This window comes from Diospyros lotus, unplaced genomic scaffold (genome assembly GCF_014633365.1).
Source record: "Diospyros lotus cultivar Yz01 unplaced genomic scaffold, ASM1463336v1 superscaf1, whole genome shotgun sequence".
Taxonomy (NCBI): domain Eukaryota; kingdom Viridiplantae; phylum Streptophyta; class Magnoliopsida; order Ericales; family Ebenaceae; genus Diospyros; species Diospyros lotus.
Genome location: NW_026267104.1, coordinates 567715 through 582567, shown reverse-complemented (window position 1 = coordinate 582567; position 14853 = coordinate 567715). Strand labels below are relative to the sequence as shown.

The window sequence follows — 14853 nt, the reverse complement described above, 5'->3', positions numbered from 1 at the left end:
GTTGTTTAGTTATATGTCTGATGACCTGTTTCTGCTCAGCCATATTTTTGTTTTTCTTGGAATGGCCGTATATCTGTGTCTATATATGTTTCTGTATATGTGTGCGTGTATATATTCCCAGTATCTAGTGAATGTGTGTATCTGTTATCTCTTTCCAAGAGAAGAATAATACTAATTGCTATATTTAATTGCACCTAACATGTAGCGGCAAGTGAAGTTCCTTCAACTCCACTCCTGCAAGTCCGGGAGCAAGTGACAAACCTTTGCATCAACATCCTGCATTCATATCGCAAATTTTGTGCTACAGTATCATCAACTGGACAGCTTATCCTTCCAGAGGCACTTAAACTTCTTCCTCTATACACTCTTGGTATGTTTCTTGGTGCATGTAAATCCAAATTTTGTCTGGATGTTTTACCGTAGAATTATTGATCTTTGGCTTTTTCTTGCTTTCAGTATGCTATTAGTTGAAATGCCTTTGTCCACCATTGTTGATGTCACCAAATATTAGGATATATGTACAAGTGAAAAGTTATTGTATGATCTGATGCTAAATTAAGTACTGGAAAGTTATTGTATGATCTGATGCTAAATTGACTCCTATTAGGTTTTGAGCAAATCTTCTAGTGGTTGGCATTAATTTTCTCTTCGTAAGGTTGTCATCTTGATATCATGCAAAATGTGTTAATTTTTTTAGTTGTTGAAGATTCAAATAATAAATTCAACTCTAAATTTTGTCTTGTTTTCAGCAAGATAACTCAATTAAACATTTTCCCAACTATCAATCTTGTATCCTCAAGTGACCATTTTTGTTATTAGTATGTTCTGGTATTGATATGTTTTCATGTATCACTGCAGATCTTATTGTTATAAATATAACGTATACAACTATAATTGCAAGCCTTAATTCCAGGAAATTGGGTCACCTACATGAATTTTACATGTCCAGTCATTTCTATCATTGGTCATATCCTTTATAAAGCCGTTATATTCTATGTGATGTTTAAGTTTTCTATAGTCTTCCTCTACTGCTTCTGTTACAAACTTCTGCCTCATAGGTGCATCTACTACTATTCTTTTCACATGACCAAATTATCCTAATTGCATCTCCCATAAATCTTCAATAGGTGCCCTGTCCAACCTTGTTATGTATAGTCTCATTTCTTATTTAATTCCTTCATTCACCTATAAATATAAAATATAAATTTATCAACCTTATTATGTATAATCTTATTTCTTATTATCTTTTCTTGTATGGCTTCACATTCATCTATCAATATAAAGGTTAAATTAAAATAACACCCCTGGAGTAAAGTCTAATTACAAGGATCACCTTCCATTTTCAGAAATTACAATGAACACCCCTACTGTTAAAATCTAGGTAAAATGACCATTTAATCCCGGACTTTTCAAACTCTCTCTCTCTAATTACAGAAAAATACAAAATAAAAAAATAGCTGCTGATGGTCGGATGTCATTACTGACCACCGCCATCAATGGGTTTAGCCATTGCTGAACCCAGATTGCTGGTTCGAGCCCAGCAATTTGGATTTAAAATGGTTGAACCCATAGGTTTTGTTTCATACAATATTGCTGTTAAATATAATTTTGAATATTTACTCACACATTTCACATTTTATTTCAGCTTTGCTTAAAAGTACAGGACTACGAACTGATGGGCGAATAGATGACCGGTCCTTTTGGATCAATTATGTTTCTTCTCTTTCTACTCCTTTGGCAATCCCTCTAGTGTACCCCAGGATGATAAGCATTCATGACCTTGACTTGAAGGTATGAATAAAACCTATGTTTTGTACATGAAATCTTCTCTTGTTCTAATATTCTTGTCGTGCTACTTCTGAATTGACAGGAGACAGAAAGAACTCCTATACCTCCTGTTATTCCCCTTTCCAGTGAACACGTGAATGATGATGGGATTTATCTTCTCGAAAATGGAGAGGATTGTTTAATTTACATAGGGAACTCTGTGGATCCTGATATCATTAGACAACTTTTTGGGATTTCCCTTGTTGATGATATTCCAACTCAGGTGGGTCTATTTTCATTTTGAAATTTGTCCTTCTGTCCAACAATGTAATAATGCATATGAGTTCGAGGCAGGAATGTTCTTGATGCTAGGCTCATACTTGACAAGTGATGCATGATGATTTGTTTAGTAATTCCCAGGATGGACCTGTATGGAATTGACAAAGGTCGTGAATTCTGGATATATTTAATAAGAGTTCTTGCAGTGCTATTCTTACTAAATAACTTCTCTGATTCTGGGTTGAACTTGTGGTCCTGATTGAGTGTCCTAGTCCTAACCATATTGGTTTGGTTATGATTATTTGTTTCGTAATTGATGCAGATGAGCTCATATAGGATTTACAAAGTTCTGATGTCTGTACATAAATACAATAATGTTAGGTGTCATCGGTCATGTGTCGCATCCTCATTGGAGGAGGTGTTGGGTAGAAGAGGAGACAATGACACATGGTTTCCTTAACATCCTCTAATGAGGAGGCGCCACTGATGGCACCATCATCAATCATGACTCCTAGCATTATTCTGTATTTAATTTACAATTCTTGGGTCGATTTTTTTTCTAATTGAACTTTCTGATCTCTTGAGTTGAACTAATGATCCTGATTGGAAGTCCTGTACATTATATCTGTTGACTTGCATTCCATAACTTCAAATTTTTCAATGTAAGCTTTTTCATGATTGCAAAAAACCTTTGATTAGCTGGACTTATTTTTCCTGCTTTTTAAGTGTCATAGTTGCATAGTTGATGCATGCATATGATTGATTCGTTGATGAAAATGAGATGTCTAATAAATTTGTTTGTCGCCTTTGTTCTATCTGCTGGGATGCTTGTATATTTTTCTGGTTGATGACTTCATTTCTTTGGCTTCAGTTTGTACTACAACCATATGACAATCCACTGTCAAAGAAGCTAAATGATGTTGTAAACGAGATAAGGAGCCAAAGATGTTCTTACCTCCGGTATGGTTGATATTCATGCAAATTTGTCCTTATACATGCATTTTTTTAGTTTGTATTTTGAATATATTCAATATAAAATTAATTGATACATGTCATAATAATTGGCATTTTTATCTCTTTGCAGCTTAAAGCTGTGCAAGAAAGGAGATTCATCAGGTCAGTGCATTGGAACAGTTTGACAATCACATATTTAAGGAGCAATAATTTTATTAAGACCAAATGAATCTTCTTACTCTTTCTTTTATCATTTTTAATCATGTATTTATAAATGCGTTATATGCAACAAAAGCGTGGGCGTTCTACCGACTTGTGTCATTTATTTCTTTAATTAAAAGCAGCTGCTGCACATACCCAATTAGGGGGCTTGTTTGATGGCTGCCCGTCAGCTAGTTTTTGGAATATATCAGTCATGGAAGGTCCTCAAATAATTTATACTTTTACTGGAATTTCATTTCTTTTTTCTTGTGGCCTATATATTAATTTATTGAAGGGAAGACTACATTTTTAAAATTTTGGTCGATAATTTGGCTTTTGTTATGTGCTTTTCCTGAAGTCAATATCATTCTCGAATCTTCAAACATTCCAATAAAACCATTTTCACAATTGTGTCGGCATATCTAGGCTGGTGTTCATAATCTTGCATATAGATACTCTGAAATTCAATTCTAAGAGCACACGATCATCCCAACCTTCCCACCAAACCATTTTCATAAACAGATTTATACTGAACCGGAAAAAATGTAATTGGTTAATGAGTTGGGAAACCTAGTCCGTCCAGTCTACTTGAAATGCATTTTCTGTGACTTTACTGATGTTCGTTTTTGTTTTATTGTTTTGTTCTTCCACCAGGAATGCTGTTCTTCTCTTATATGGTAGAAGACAAGACTCCCTCTGGCCTCTCGTACGTCGAGTTTTTGGTACACATCCACCGGCAGATTCAAAGTAAAATGACTTGATGGCACCCATCTCTGGTCTGATCTACATTTTTGGATTGAGCCATACACTTGGAGATTGAGATAATACAGGAAAAACAAAATGCAATCTGGTATTCCCCAAAGCGGCACTGTGGATTAAATTTTTTGGTGACCAGCAAGCTGAGATCAAAGTTTTGAAATAGTTTAGGAAGGTCAATATGGTAATAATACTTGATCGATATGTTTTGTGTGATTTCATTTCGTCTTTTTCTCCCCCCTCCTTTCTGTTTCCTGCTTTCTCATAGAACCAGGGAAAGATGTATAAACTGTGGGTTTATTACATGGTGAGTTAGTGTTCTATTTTTCAGATAGAATGTATTTGAACTCTGTGTGATAGCCTATTGGTTTTGTACCATTCCTTAATACTTTTTGTTGCTTAATACCAATAAAGAGTTCGTGAGGTGAGCCTATGGAAGTGAAACTTTTTGAGTCTTGAATTCAAGTTCGACGTCCTGCAGCGGTTATGTTGTACTGCAGTTCCTAGGCAGTGTCTAAAGCTAGCTTCTGTTTTCAATTTAGGAAAAAAATTGTGACGTGGGTGTTTGTTAATGATTGTGTTGTTTTTAGGGTGGTTTTGGTCATATATAAAGAGGAAATATTTATGTATTCCAATCCCATTAGTAGGACTAAGATTTGCGGTGGTGCTTGCTGATGATTGTAAAATTTTGTATACAAAACTGTATATGATGTCTTAATTTCACCTTGCTAGATTTGTTGCATGAATTTTAATTTATTAATATTTTCTAAAATATTTTTATAATTCAGATCATACTTAAAATTTTTGAGTTTTTAACTATATTTTTCTCCTTTTTATCTTTCCTTTTTCACATAACCAGGCTATTTCAAGCTTCAATCATGTCCCTATGAACTTACTAAATTTCAAGGGATTTAAGGTCCCAAAGTTAAAAATATAATCCTCATCACACAGTATCTAAAACTAAAAGAAAGATGAATAAAAAATTGAAAAATAATAATGTATAGCAAGAAGTTTTTTTTTTAATATATATATATATATATATATTTGGCAGAAGTTAGGCCCATTGGCTCGTGAATTAGCATCTTTCACCTCAATATTATAGTTGCATATGGGACAGTTTGTCCTCAAATCACGTGCTTCTTCCTTCGTTAGGTTACTGTTTTAGGTCTTAAAAATAACAAGATGATAGGAAGGACCACGTGCAAACATTGATTCTTCCCCAACTTTTCTTTCATTTTCTTCCTATCCAATCATGATAGCTGGACCATTAATTAATGCATAAGATGAACTGAATAAAACTTCATTACATATAATATTTGAGAAAAGAAAACCATTCAGTTTGTTACAAAAGTAAAAAAGAAAATCCCTTCACTACCTTAGGATTTATCAACTCTTTCTATGGATTTTCCCTTTTCTTTTATCTTAATTTTTTTTTTTTGTCTGTATAATTGAAGCGACTAGAATTGAAGTTAAGTTTAGGGCTTGTTCTCTTTACTGTTTTTAGGCTATTTTTTATTTTTAGTTTTTCAAAATAATCAAAATGCATTTATTTATTCATTTATAAAAATGTATATTTCAAAACACAAAAAAAAAATTACAAACAAAATTCAAAACACTAAAAATGCATTTTGGCCATTTTCAACCAAAACACGTTGTAAAACTCAACACGAAAAACGCTTACTGCCTCTATTCTCTTCTTTTTCTCTCTCTTCTATGTTCTCTTCTATTCTTTCGAAGAATACTATCGTCGACCGACAACTGAGATTAACCACCATTGTCGTTTGTCCTCTAGCCACAGTCATCGTCCTCCTTGAAAAGCAACCCAAATCCGATGCCACATCCTCTAGCAACTGAGATCAGCCCCCTCTGACAATCATCGTTCGTCCTCAGCCACTACCATCAAACAGTCAGATCGACTGATCCATTTCCTTTGCCTCCTCTAGCAACTCAGATTGACCTCCTCTTGCTATTCTTTCTCCTCTAGCCAAATCTGGCTCCTCCTGAAGCCAGATTCGTCAATAACTTAATTTATTTTTACCAAAGTTAATTTTTATTTCTCTATTTTCTATTTTTTATCAAAGTTAATTTATTTCTTGTTTGTATTTTTTTTTATAATGGGAAAAAAAATATTCCAACATTCAATAACTTCAAAATATATATATTATTTAATAGTATACTAGTATTAAATTATTTCAATTTAAATAATAATCAAATTCTTTGAATAAAATATCATAAAATAATTTTTCTCAAAATTTTAAAATAAACGAATTTTTTAATTTTTAATTTTAAGAAACAATTTTTCGGAATGATAAAAAAATACGTTTTTAGAAATTTCAAGACACAAAATTCAAAATAAATTCAAAAATTAAAACTCAAAACTGAAATACAAAAAGAACACCACCTTAAATTTTTGTTTGACAACTTAACACAACAATAACATATCAATTTTTATCTCATTAGGTGGAGTTTACTATATGAATTCTATTTTATCAATCATTTTTATTTATGATCTTATTTTTTATAGGAGCTCTCACAATTTATATCATACCTAATTATCTAATTCATATTATTTGATGCAATGAGTTTTATGTCTTATATTGACTACCAAAACTCACCCCCCCTCCTTTATTCAAGTTTGGAATATGTTGTAGATAAAAATTCAAAGGCAATAAAATGAACAAGTAGAGTTCAAAAATTTACGTGAAAAGTTCTTGATTTGTATTAAATTCTAGTTATTATTGCCCAAAAATATTGTAATAAAAAAAGTGATTGGAAAGAAAAAAAATGTTTGTACAATGATCTAAACTTAACAAATAATAATACCGTAACACAATGGTCTTACACAAAATAAAATAAATAAAAATGAATATAAAAATTGGGATCATGATCAATGAAAAGAAAGAGGTTGGCCTTTTCTTTTAACTACCTGGCCAACATGCTCTAATTATGCCCTGTCTCCCCAACAGAATTCAATCCTCAAGTCAACTAACAAATGGGATTTTGATAAAGGCAAATCACTGCAGTTGACAGATTACATTCAGAGCACAAAGCTACAAGTATCAATGTTGCACCCTTCCACTCATCATATGCATGCATTGTTTGTATATAAACCATATTGTGGGATTAAATAACTAAATAAATAAGTTTTTTTTAGATACAGATATGCTTCATAACAACTCCATGATTGCGTTGCATATGCCTGTGAGGTAGTTTGCTACCCTCATGCATCAAATAATACCAACATCTAAAATATGCCTCTTCATACATGCATGTATATGTCCATATATATATATATATATATATGTTTGTGCGTACCTGTGTAAAGTACCTCCATATCTATCGATTGTACTTGAACAAAATTAAGGGCCACCAGTGGAAGAAAGAGGTGAAAGATATGGCAAGGGCAAGCATAGAGAAAATGAAGCTGCTTCTGGCACTGCTGGCTCTGCAGTTCTGCTTTGCAGGGTTTCACATTGTCTCCAGGCTTGCTCTCAACATTGGTGTCAGCAAAGTTGTTTACCCAGTTTATAGGAACATCATTGCATTGGTTTTGTTGAGCCCCTTTGCCTATTTCTTGGAGAAGTGAGTTTTTGATCGGCTGCTGCTAATTGCATATATACATACATATATATATATATATCACACGCAGAGATGGTTTGTCTTCTTCTGGTCTTGGTTAACATTTTCTCTTTGTTTACAGGGAAGAAAGGCCACCTCTTACTTTCTCCCTTCTGGTCCAGTTTTTCCTCCTAGCCTTAGTGGGGTAAGCAGTTCCATTTCATCTCCTTTTTTCCTTTTGTTTTCCTTTTACTCATTTTCAGCCCCTTCTATGGCTGCAGAATTACTGCAAACCAAGGATTCTACATTTTGGGATTGTACTTTTCAAATCCCACCTTTGCATCAGCAATGCAAAACTCAGTTCCTGCAATTACTTTCCTAATGGCTTCTGCCCTGAAGTATGTATATATATCAGGTGTTCACTTTTCAATCTTGAATATCACACACATTTTCTTCTCTTTATGTATATCTGTATGTCTGCACCTGTAGATTTGAAGTTTATCTAACTTCTTTTTTCTTCTTGCTGAGAAATTATCTAACTATTTTCACCTCTCTTCCCCTCTCAGGCTGGAGCAAGTTAGTATAGCAAGCAAAGAGGGGTTGGCAAAAATCTTGGGTACCATTGCAAGTGTGGGAGGTGCCACTATTATCACTTTGTACAAAGGTCCCCCTCTTCTGCACCAGGTAGAGCAGCCGCAAGGAAATTCGTCATCATCTCCGGTGGGAGTTCAAAGCTGGACATGGGGCTGTATATACTTGATTGGGCACTGCCTATCATGGGCTGGTTGGATAGTCTTTCAGGTCTGTACATGATGAAACACCATTCAAATATGTTGTACAAAGTGATGAACTGGAAAACTGATCAGTCACATTATGTAATATTGCAGGCTCCATTGGTGAAGAAGTACCCAGCTAAACTGTCACTGACCTCATTTACAGTCTTCTTTGGATTGATCCAGTTCTTAGTCATAGCCTCTTTTGTAGAAACTGATCTTGAGCTTTGGAAAATCAAGTCAGGAGAAGAGATCTTTGCAATTTTATATGCTGTAATATCCTTAGTACCAATCTAAGAATTAACTTCTTCCTGATTGTCCCAACTAATATGGGCTATGCATATGAATCTAATTTGTGATCACCTTTTGCTTGAGTTAGGGAATTATCGCCTCTGGGATTGTCCTTTCCCTTCAAACTTGGTGCATTTACAAAGGGGGCCCTCTCTTTGTTGCCGTCTTCCAGCCAGTTCAAACAGTTTTAGTTGCTGTCATGGCATTTGTGGTGCTTGGTGATCAGTTATATTCTGGAGGGTATGTTATATTTCCCATAGCTCTAAGCATAACAACAATGCATCAAGCCTTAATCTCACTACGTATGGTCAGCATAACTTTAAGCATGAATAATGGACAAATCTTTTTAAGAGAAGAAAACTCAACTTGATTATCAAGACAAAATTTGTCACAAGAACTATAAAATGTTTTTGAGACATTTCATAAACTCTAGTAGAATGAAGTCTTGAAAATGTGATGCCAACTTACTGCTAATGCATGCACACGCTCACACACACATGTATATATGTTTTTTCATCCTCAAATCTCCTTTTTGCCAGTAACATCCCAAGCATGCTCTCTTGCAGGATTATTGGTGCAGTTTTCATTGTACTTGGCCTCTACTTGGTTCTGTGGGGAAAAACCATGGAAGAAAGAGTGGGAAGCCAAGGCAAAGAAGAGACGCTGAGGAAGCATCTTCTTGAAATTGACAGTAAAGATGAAGAATCTGTTGTCCAATCTGACATTCCCCGATAAACACCCTTTGCTAACAGATCAACAGAGTCCAAACTTAGAAGAAAAAGAACCATCTTTGGAGAAGATGGGTCCCTACAAAGCTGAGATTCAGTCCCAGCATATATCATCAACATGTAAACCTAAGTTCATCCTTCTGGCTTTTCTTTCTTTCAAATGTCAAACTAATCAAAGCTGGTTTAGGCCTAACAATGCATTGAAGAGAAAGCCCATTTCAGTTAAGTTTGGATGATGGGATAGATGTTAATTGGTCTTTGGGCCTGAAAGTGAGGCTTCATGAATATTGTACGCTGTCTACTTGTTTGAAATTAATTACAAGATATTTATTTGTTTTTATTTGCTTAATTTATTGGATAGGTCTCTGAAGAGGATGCCTTCCAGTGGGCTGAGAAGTATACTTGGCTGCTGCCACTCCATTTTTTTTTTACTGAATTTTAAAAGTGAACGAACAAGTAAACAAGAACATCTTTGAAGAGCAGATCCTGACATCTTAATCTAGTTAAGAATTATTTTTATAGCATAAGCAATCACTCAAGATATGACGTGCCTGAATTTTCAACAATAATAAATACATTTTAGGGCTTTTTCTTTTGCTTTTAGAGTGAAAGGAAAAACCCAAGAAATTAAAACCATAATACACTACTTTCGAAGTTGTAAGAGTTAAACAGACTAACTATTTGAAACATTAGAAAGACATCGCCATTAACCTCCTTGCCCTTGAACTCTTGGATAATATGCGAGTTACCAGTGCCACACATTATACTCAAATTTAAATCCTCAGATCTGGGTATTACCCAGGGCAACTAGCCCCTAGGTGGTTGCTACAATTTTATCATGGAAAGGAAGCCTATGCGCTAAATGGAAAGATGGAAGCTTAGATGGACTGTCAAAAATACTTGGCTCGACTATCTTAATTTTCCAATTGTATCATTTAGAGTCAAAATTCCACAAAAATTCACACTAATCGAGGTAGGCTTCAACCAGGTTTGCTAGAATTGCCTTTCCACTCAATAACCATGAAAAAACACCGAACTGCAAAAAAACAAGGATTCTGCAAAACAATTTCATAAGGCACCTGGAACATCATCAATCAAACACACGGATAATTTCTCTAAGGTGTGTTTGTTTGGAGAATGAAAAGTGAGACAAAATTTCAATTATATGAAATTCCAATTCTTATCCATCCCCTTAGAAATTCCAATTCTTTGATTTAGAGAAAAATCTTCATTTTTAGAACTAAGATGAAATTCAAATTCCATGAAAAATTTTTTTTTTTTGTTTGATGGAATTTCCTAAAATTTAGATGAAAAATGAATTTCACCCCTATCAAATGGTCCTAAGAGTCAATTATAAGCTTCAACTTCACTTGCAAGTTGAGCGCAAGGGTCAATTAAAGAGAAATGCTACCTAATAAAGAAAGAATATAGAAAATTTTCAAAGAAATCAGGCAGTTTTTAATGACCTGAAGTTCTCACTAGTCTACAAGAAAACAGAGCAGAACCATCCAGAGCTAGGTTGCCATCAAGAACAAAAGCAGCTCTTCCAGGCCAAGCACACCATAATGTAACGATATATGTTGGCCTGGCTACAAGCATTTCATGTGTCCGGTGGCAGATGCCTATGAATGAGACAAGCATTTGGTTGCAAGAAGAGAGAACCATTTCCTCAATCAAGAAAACCCCTTCATCCAGCACAAGGTGAAGAAAATGACAACAAGAGCTTGAACACTGTAGTTTTTAAATACTGCAGGATAAAAACCATATATGAAACTTGTCCGCAACTCACAATCCATTTGCTAGCTATATGCTTAAAGCAACGGCTAAATACTTTCATCAATCGGATCCTACCCTTTTTGCATTTGATGCAGTTTCTTGTACATCTTTTTACTGAAGAAGGAGAAGAACGGAAAGAGCTTAAATCCCACAACTATCTTGCATTGTCCATCTCTTTGCCGACTTTTAACCAAGCTCATCCCCAACAATTACACACAACTGAGCATTTGGCTATCTAACTATTCTGATGCCTGTAACCCATGTTCTAGGGCAAATTTCACAAATCACAATCATATATCCCCCAGCCTTTTATACATGCACATTTGTTTCGGAAAATATCGTTTTTATCCGGTTTCACTCATTTCAGGAGTTCACAACAGATTGCTAACTGATAGAAAAATATATAATCTAGCATTTGGGAGCGGTTTTGCTGAAGAATATAATTGCAATAATTTTTCAGCCCATCACAAAGGAAAATCACATGCACATATAACTTCTCATTGGGCTCGAAGCCCATGTGGGGATCAATTTCCTAAATATTGAAAAGCATACTTTCAAATTTGATTAGAAATGTCATGCAGCACAAGATCATCATTGTGACACTGGATAATCTACTTTGATACTAAATAAAGGAAAATATGTACCTAAAACAGATTATGACTCCCAATATCCAATATCGTATGGATTTGACTAAGTTAAACACAAAAGTTCTAATTCAACACCATAAGATGGCAAAGGAAAATCGGCTTTAACAAATGCAGGAAGGTTCATTAGACATAAACAACACCAGAAAGAGAAAACAACTCAAATAAAACCACACAGACACCAAAAGATAATATGAGAAAAAGTTTTTCCTTCCAACCCTGACAATTCTCCTCAATCTACCTTACTGTAACAATGTCATCAATCTTCAAAATCATCCTCACACATTCTGTTGCCAGTGTGATTGCACTAGTGCTTACTAGCAGTGGCTGCACCACATTTTCTTCCAAGATGTTAGTGATCTGCCCCTTCCTCACATTGATTCCAGCATTGATCTCACCCTGGGCATGGCGATTCCTAAGCTCAGTTACAATAGTAATTGGATTCAAACCTGCATTCTCGGCCAACGTATAGGGAATAACTTCAAGTGCCTCCGAAAATGACCTCACACAGTAACTCTCCATACCCTGCAATACCTTAGCCCATGCACCCAACTGCCTAGAGAGCTCTATCTCTGGAGCACCGCCACCAGCAATCAGAAACCTCTTGTTCACTAAACACCTTACAACACACAAAGCATCATGCAAGCTCCTTTCTGCCTCGTCAAGGACCAGCTGATTTGACCCTCTGACAAGCACAGTTGTGGTTCGACCCATTTCCTTGATCCCAGTAATCTTCACTATCTTCCCATCTCCAAGTGAAACCTCCTCAACCAGATCAGCATAACCCAATTTCTCAGCACGGAAATGCTCAACGTTAGCAATAGGCAAGCAGTTAAGAGTCTTTGTAATGAACTCAATGTCATCACGCTCAACGTCCTTAATCACCATTATCTTTGCCTTAGCAAGATAATGCAACGATAAATCAGTTACAGCATCCCTCAGAATGCTTTTCTGAATCAACAACACATTACACCCAGTAGCCTTGATCTTCTTAATCATGCCAAGTATATAATTTCTCTCCTCTTTCAAGATCCGATCCATTTGGGAATAATCCGAAACAACAATAGATTGTTCAATATCAGTCTTAGGGGGAGAAATTTGGAATTGGATGACAGCAATTTTGGCATTTTCCATACGAGTAGGTCCACCAGCAGTGTGACTTACCTTCTTGTCAAAAACCAATCCCCTGATGAGCTCAGTGTCATCCACAGTCCCACCGAGCTTCTTCACAATCTTGACGTCACGCAGATCGACGAGATCGGGTTTTGCAGGATCCACAACGAATAGAACGGCATCAACGGCAAGCGGCGCGAGGAGCGTGGAGTACTGGCTGACTACCTTGCTGTTAAGCGAAGTGCTGGCGGACTTGATAAGCGAATCGCGGTCGGAGAGCTCGACCGGGACAGCCATGGCGGTGAGGACATCGACAGACTTAAGCGAGACCTTGTGAAGCGAGTCGGAAATGATGGTTGGATGAATGCCGGCGGTGAGGAGAGAAAGGCACTGCTTGAGGAAAGCTCCGGCGATTACGACAACGGTGGTGGTGCCGTCACCGGCAACAATATCCTGAGACTTAGACAGCTCGACGAGCATCTTGGCGGCCGGCTGGAGCACTTCCATTTTGTTGAGGATGGTGGCGCCGTCGTTGGTGATTATAACCTCACCGGAGGCGGTGGATATCATCTTGTCCATGCCCTTGGGACCGAGGCTTGTCCTGACGGCGTCGGCCACTGCTCGGGCCGCGACGATATTGGCCTGCCGGATGTCTTCCTTGCGCTTGTTGTCGACGTAGCTCTCTGTCTTGGACGGGCCTGCGCGTGGTGCTTGCACTGCCAGAGACGCCATTGATGAGCGGATCGGAAGTCGACAGATTGAAACCTAGACGTGCGCGAGAGAAATGGATCTGAAACCCTAGCCAGGCAAATGAGTCGCAAAACCCTAGAATTCGATCGAAAGAGAGTAGGGGCGGGAATGACAAGAGAGGACTACTACTGGGCAGTTTGAGAGGGTTCGGGAATGTTCTGTGAATTACGAAACTATAATTTGAATAAATTGCATTGAATACCCTAAAATTTAAAGTTAATACATAAAACAAATCTTTATATTGAGAAATTACTTATAACCCTTATAATGCATGTTGATAGTTATAATGCAGGGTGATATCGTTTCAGTATTTTTAAAATAGTTTTTGTATTAAAATTTTGAAAAATATTAAAAAATAATTAACCCATTTTTATAATTTTAAAAATATTTCAAGCTTATTTTATAATATCAAAAATTAAAAACGTATTTTCTTTCACAAAGAGGTTAAAGGTGAATTTTTTTTTATCTTTAACTCAAAATTTTTAATTTTTTTATAATTTATTTTCTAAATTTATTTTAATGCATTATGGAATTCGTGTTTACATTTAGATTGAATGACTATTTTTATAATTTTTATATTAAAATTATATTTAAAAAAACCCACCTTTTTTATTTATGTATTTTTCTTGCTTTTTTTATTTTTTTTTAAATACCGTTGCCCTTTTTCTTTTTTGTTTCGTTGCAACCTAAGTTAAGAGTAAATCTTAGGTAACTTCAATTTAAATCCTGTATTTTGAGTTATTTTTATATATATATATTTGGTAATGTGGTCAATTATTAAATGATAATAAATACATTTTTCAGATAAAATATATTTATTGCATATTATTTTTTTTTTTTTAAAATATTAATTGATAATAAATATATTATTCTAAATAATTCAATCAACAAATATAATTGTTTATAAATTAAAAATAAGATATAATAAATGTACAATTAATAAAATTATTTTTTACAAATAATATCATGTTGACGTATCAAAAACATAAAAATATTGACTAATTTAGCTAACATCAAACATGGTAAAAATAAAATTGTTGAATAATGAAATTATTCAAAAATACAAATTGAATGTTGAGATTAGCATTGAATTTGTGGCCCTATATCTATTATCAAAAAAGTGTTTGTGATTGTTCTAGAAAAAATAAACAAAACACAAGGTAAAGCTAAGATCATTATTGTATGAGGTTTTTTTTTTTTTGAAAATTTATTATATGAGATTTATCCAACGTTAGATGCAGAAGTGTATAATAAATTGATATA

At 35.1% G+C, this 14853-nt stretch overlaps 3 protein-coding genes across 4 annotated transcripts in view; 2 read left to right on the top strand and 1 right to left on the bottom strand.

Annotated features, from left to right (window-relative positions):
• LOC127792948 (protein transport protein Sec24-like At4g32640) overlaps positions 1-4401 on the top strand; it is a 28234-nt gene extending 23833 nt beyond the window's left edge. For both annotated transcript variants that reach the window (XM_052323630.1, XM_052323631.1), the window contains exons 20-25: positions 206-370; positions 1646-1791; positions 1871-2050; positions 2918-3006; positions 3131-3162; positions 3856-4401. In XM_052323630.1, the coding sequence (XP_052179590.1) occupies positions 206-370; positions 1646-1791; positions 1871-2050; positions 2918-3006; positions 3131-3162; positions 3856-3962 (719 nt within the window). In that variant the 3' untranslated portion in view covers positions 3963-4401. The remainder of the gene's footprint in view (positions 1-205; positions 371-1645; positions 1792-1870; positions 2051-2917; positions 3007-3130; positions 3163-3855) is intronic.
• Positions 4402-7293: 2892 nt separating this feature from the next.
• On the top strand, positions 7294-9647 carry LOC127793091 (WAT1-related protein At3g18200). The gene is made up of 7 exons (XM_052323874.1): positions 7294-7539; positions 7658-7720; positions 7797-7913; positions 8082-8316; positions 8403-8561; positions 8668-8819; positions 9146-9647. Exons 1-7 carry the CDS (start codon positions 7352-7354, stop codon positions 9312-9314), a joined length of 1083 nt encoding a protein of 360 aa, XP_052179834.1. The 5' UTR covers positions 7294-7351; the 3' UTR covers positions 9315-9647.
• A 2165-nt stretch (positions 9648-11812) lies between these two features.
• Positions 11813-13727, bottom strand: LOC127793212 (T-complex protein 1 subunit delta). Its single transcript, XM_052324015.1, has one exon. The coding sequence runs from the start codon at positions 13570-13572 to the stop codon at positions 11965-11967; it is 1608 nt and encodes a 535-aa protein (XP_052179975.1). The 5' UTR covers positions 13573-13727; the 3' UTR covers positions 11813-11964.
• Between the last annotated feature and the right edge of the window lie 1126 nt (positions 13728-14853).

What these genes read in the sequence shown, in the direction of transcription:
- LOC127793091 (XM_052323874.1), top strand. Translation starts at nt 7,352, where the DNA reads ATGGCAAGGGCAAGCATAGAGAAAATGAAGCTGCTTCTGGCACTGCTG. An exon ending in TTTGCCTATTTCTTGGAGAA is followed by an intron (nt 7,540 to 7,657) that starts GTGAGTTTTTGA and finishes CTTTGTTTACAG; the next exon opens with GGAAGAAAGGCCACCTCTTA. An exon ending in CTAATGGCTTCTGCCCTGAA is followed by an intron (nt 7,914 to 8,081) that starts GTATGTATATAT and finishes TTCCCCTCTCAG; the next exon opens with GCTGGAGCAAGTTAGTATAG.
- LOC127793212 (XM_052324015.1), bottom strand. Translation starts at nt 13,572, where the DNA reads ATGGCGTCTCTGGCAGTGCAAGCACCACGCGCAGGCCCGTCCAAGACA.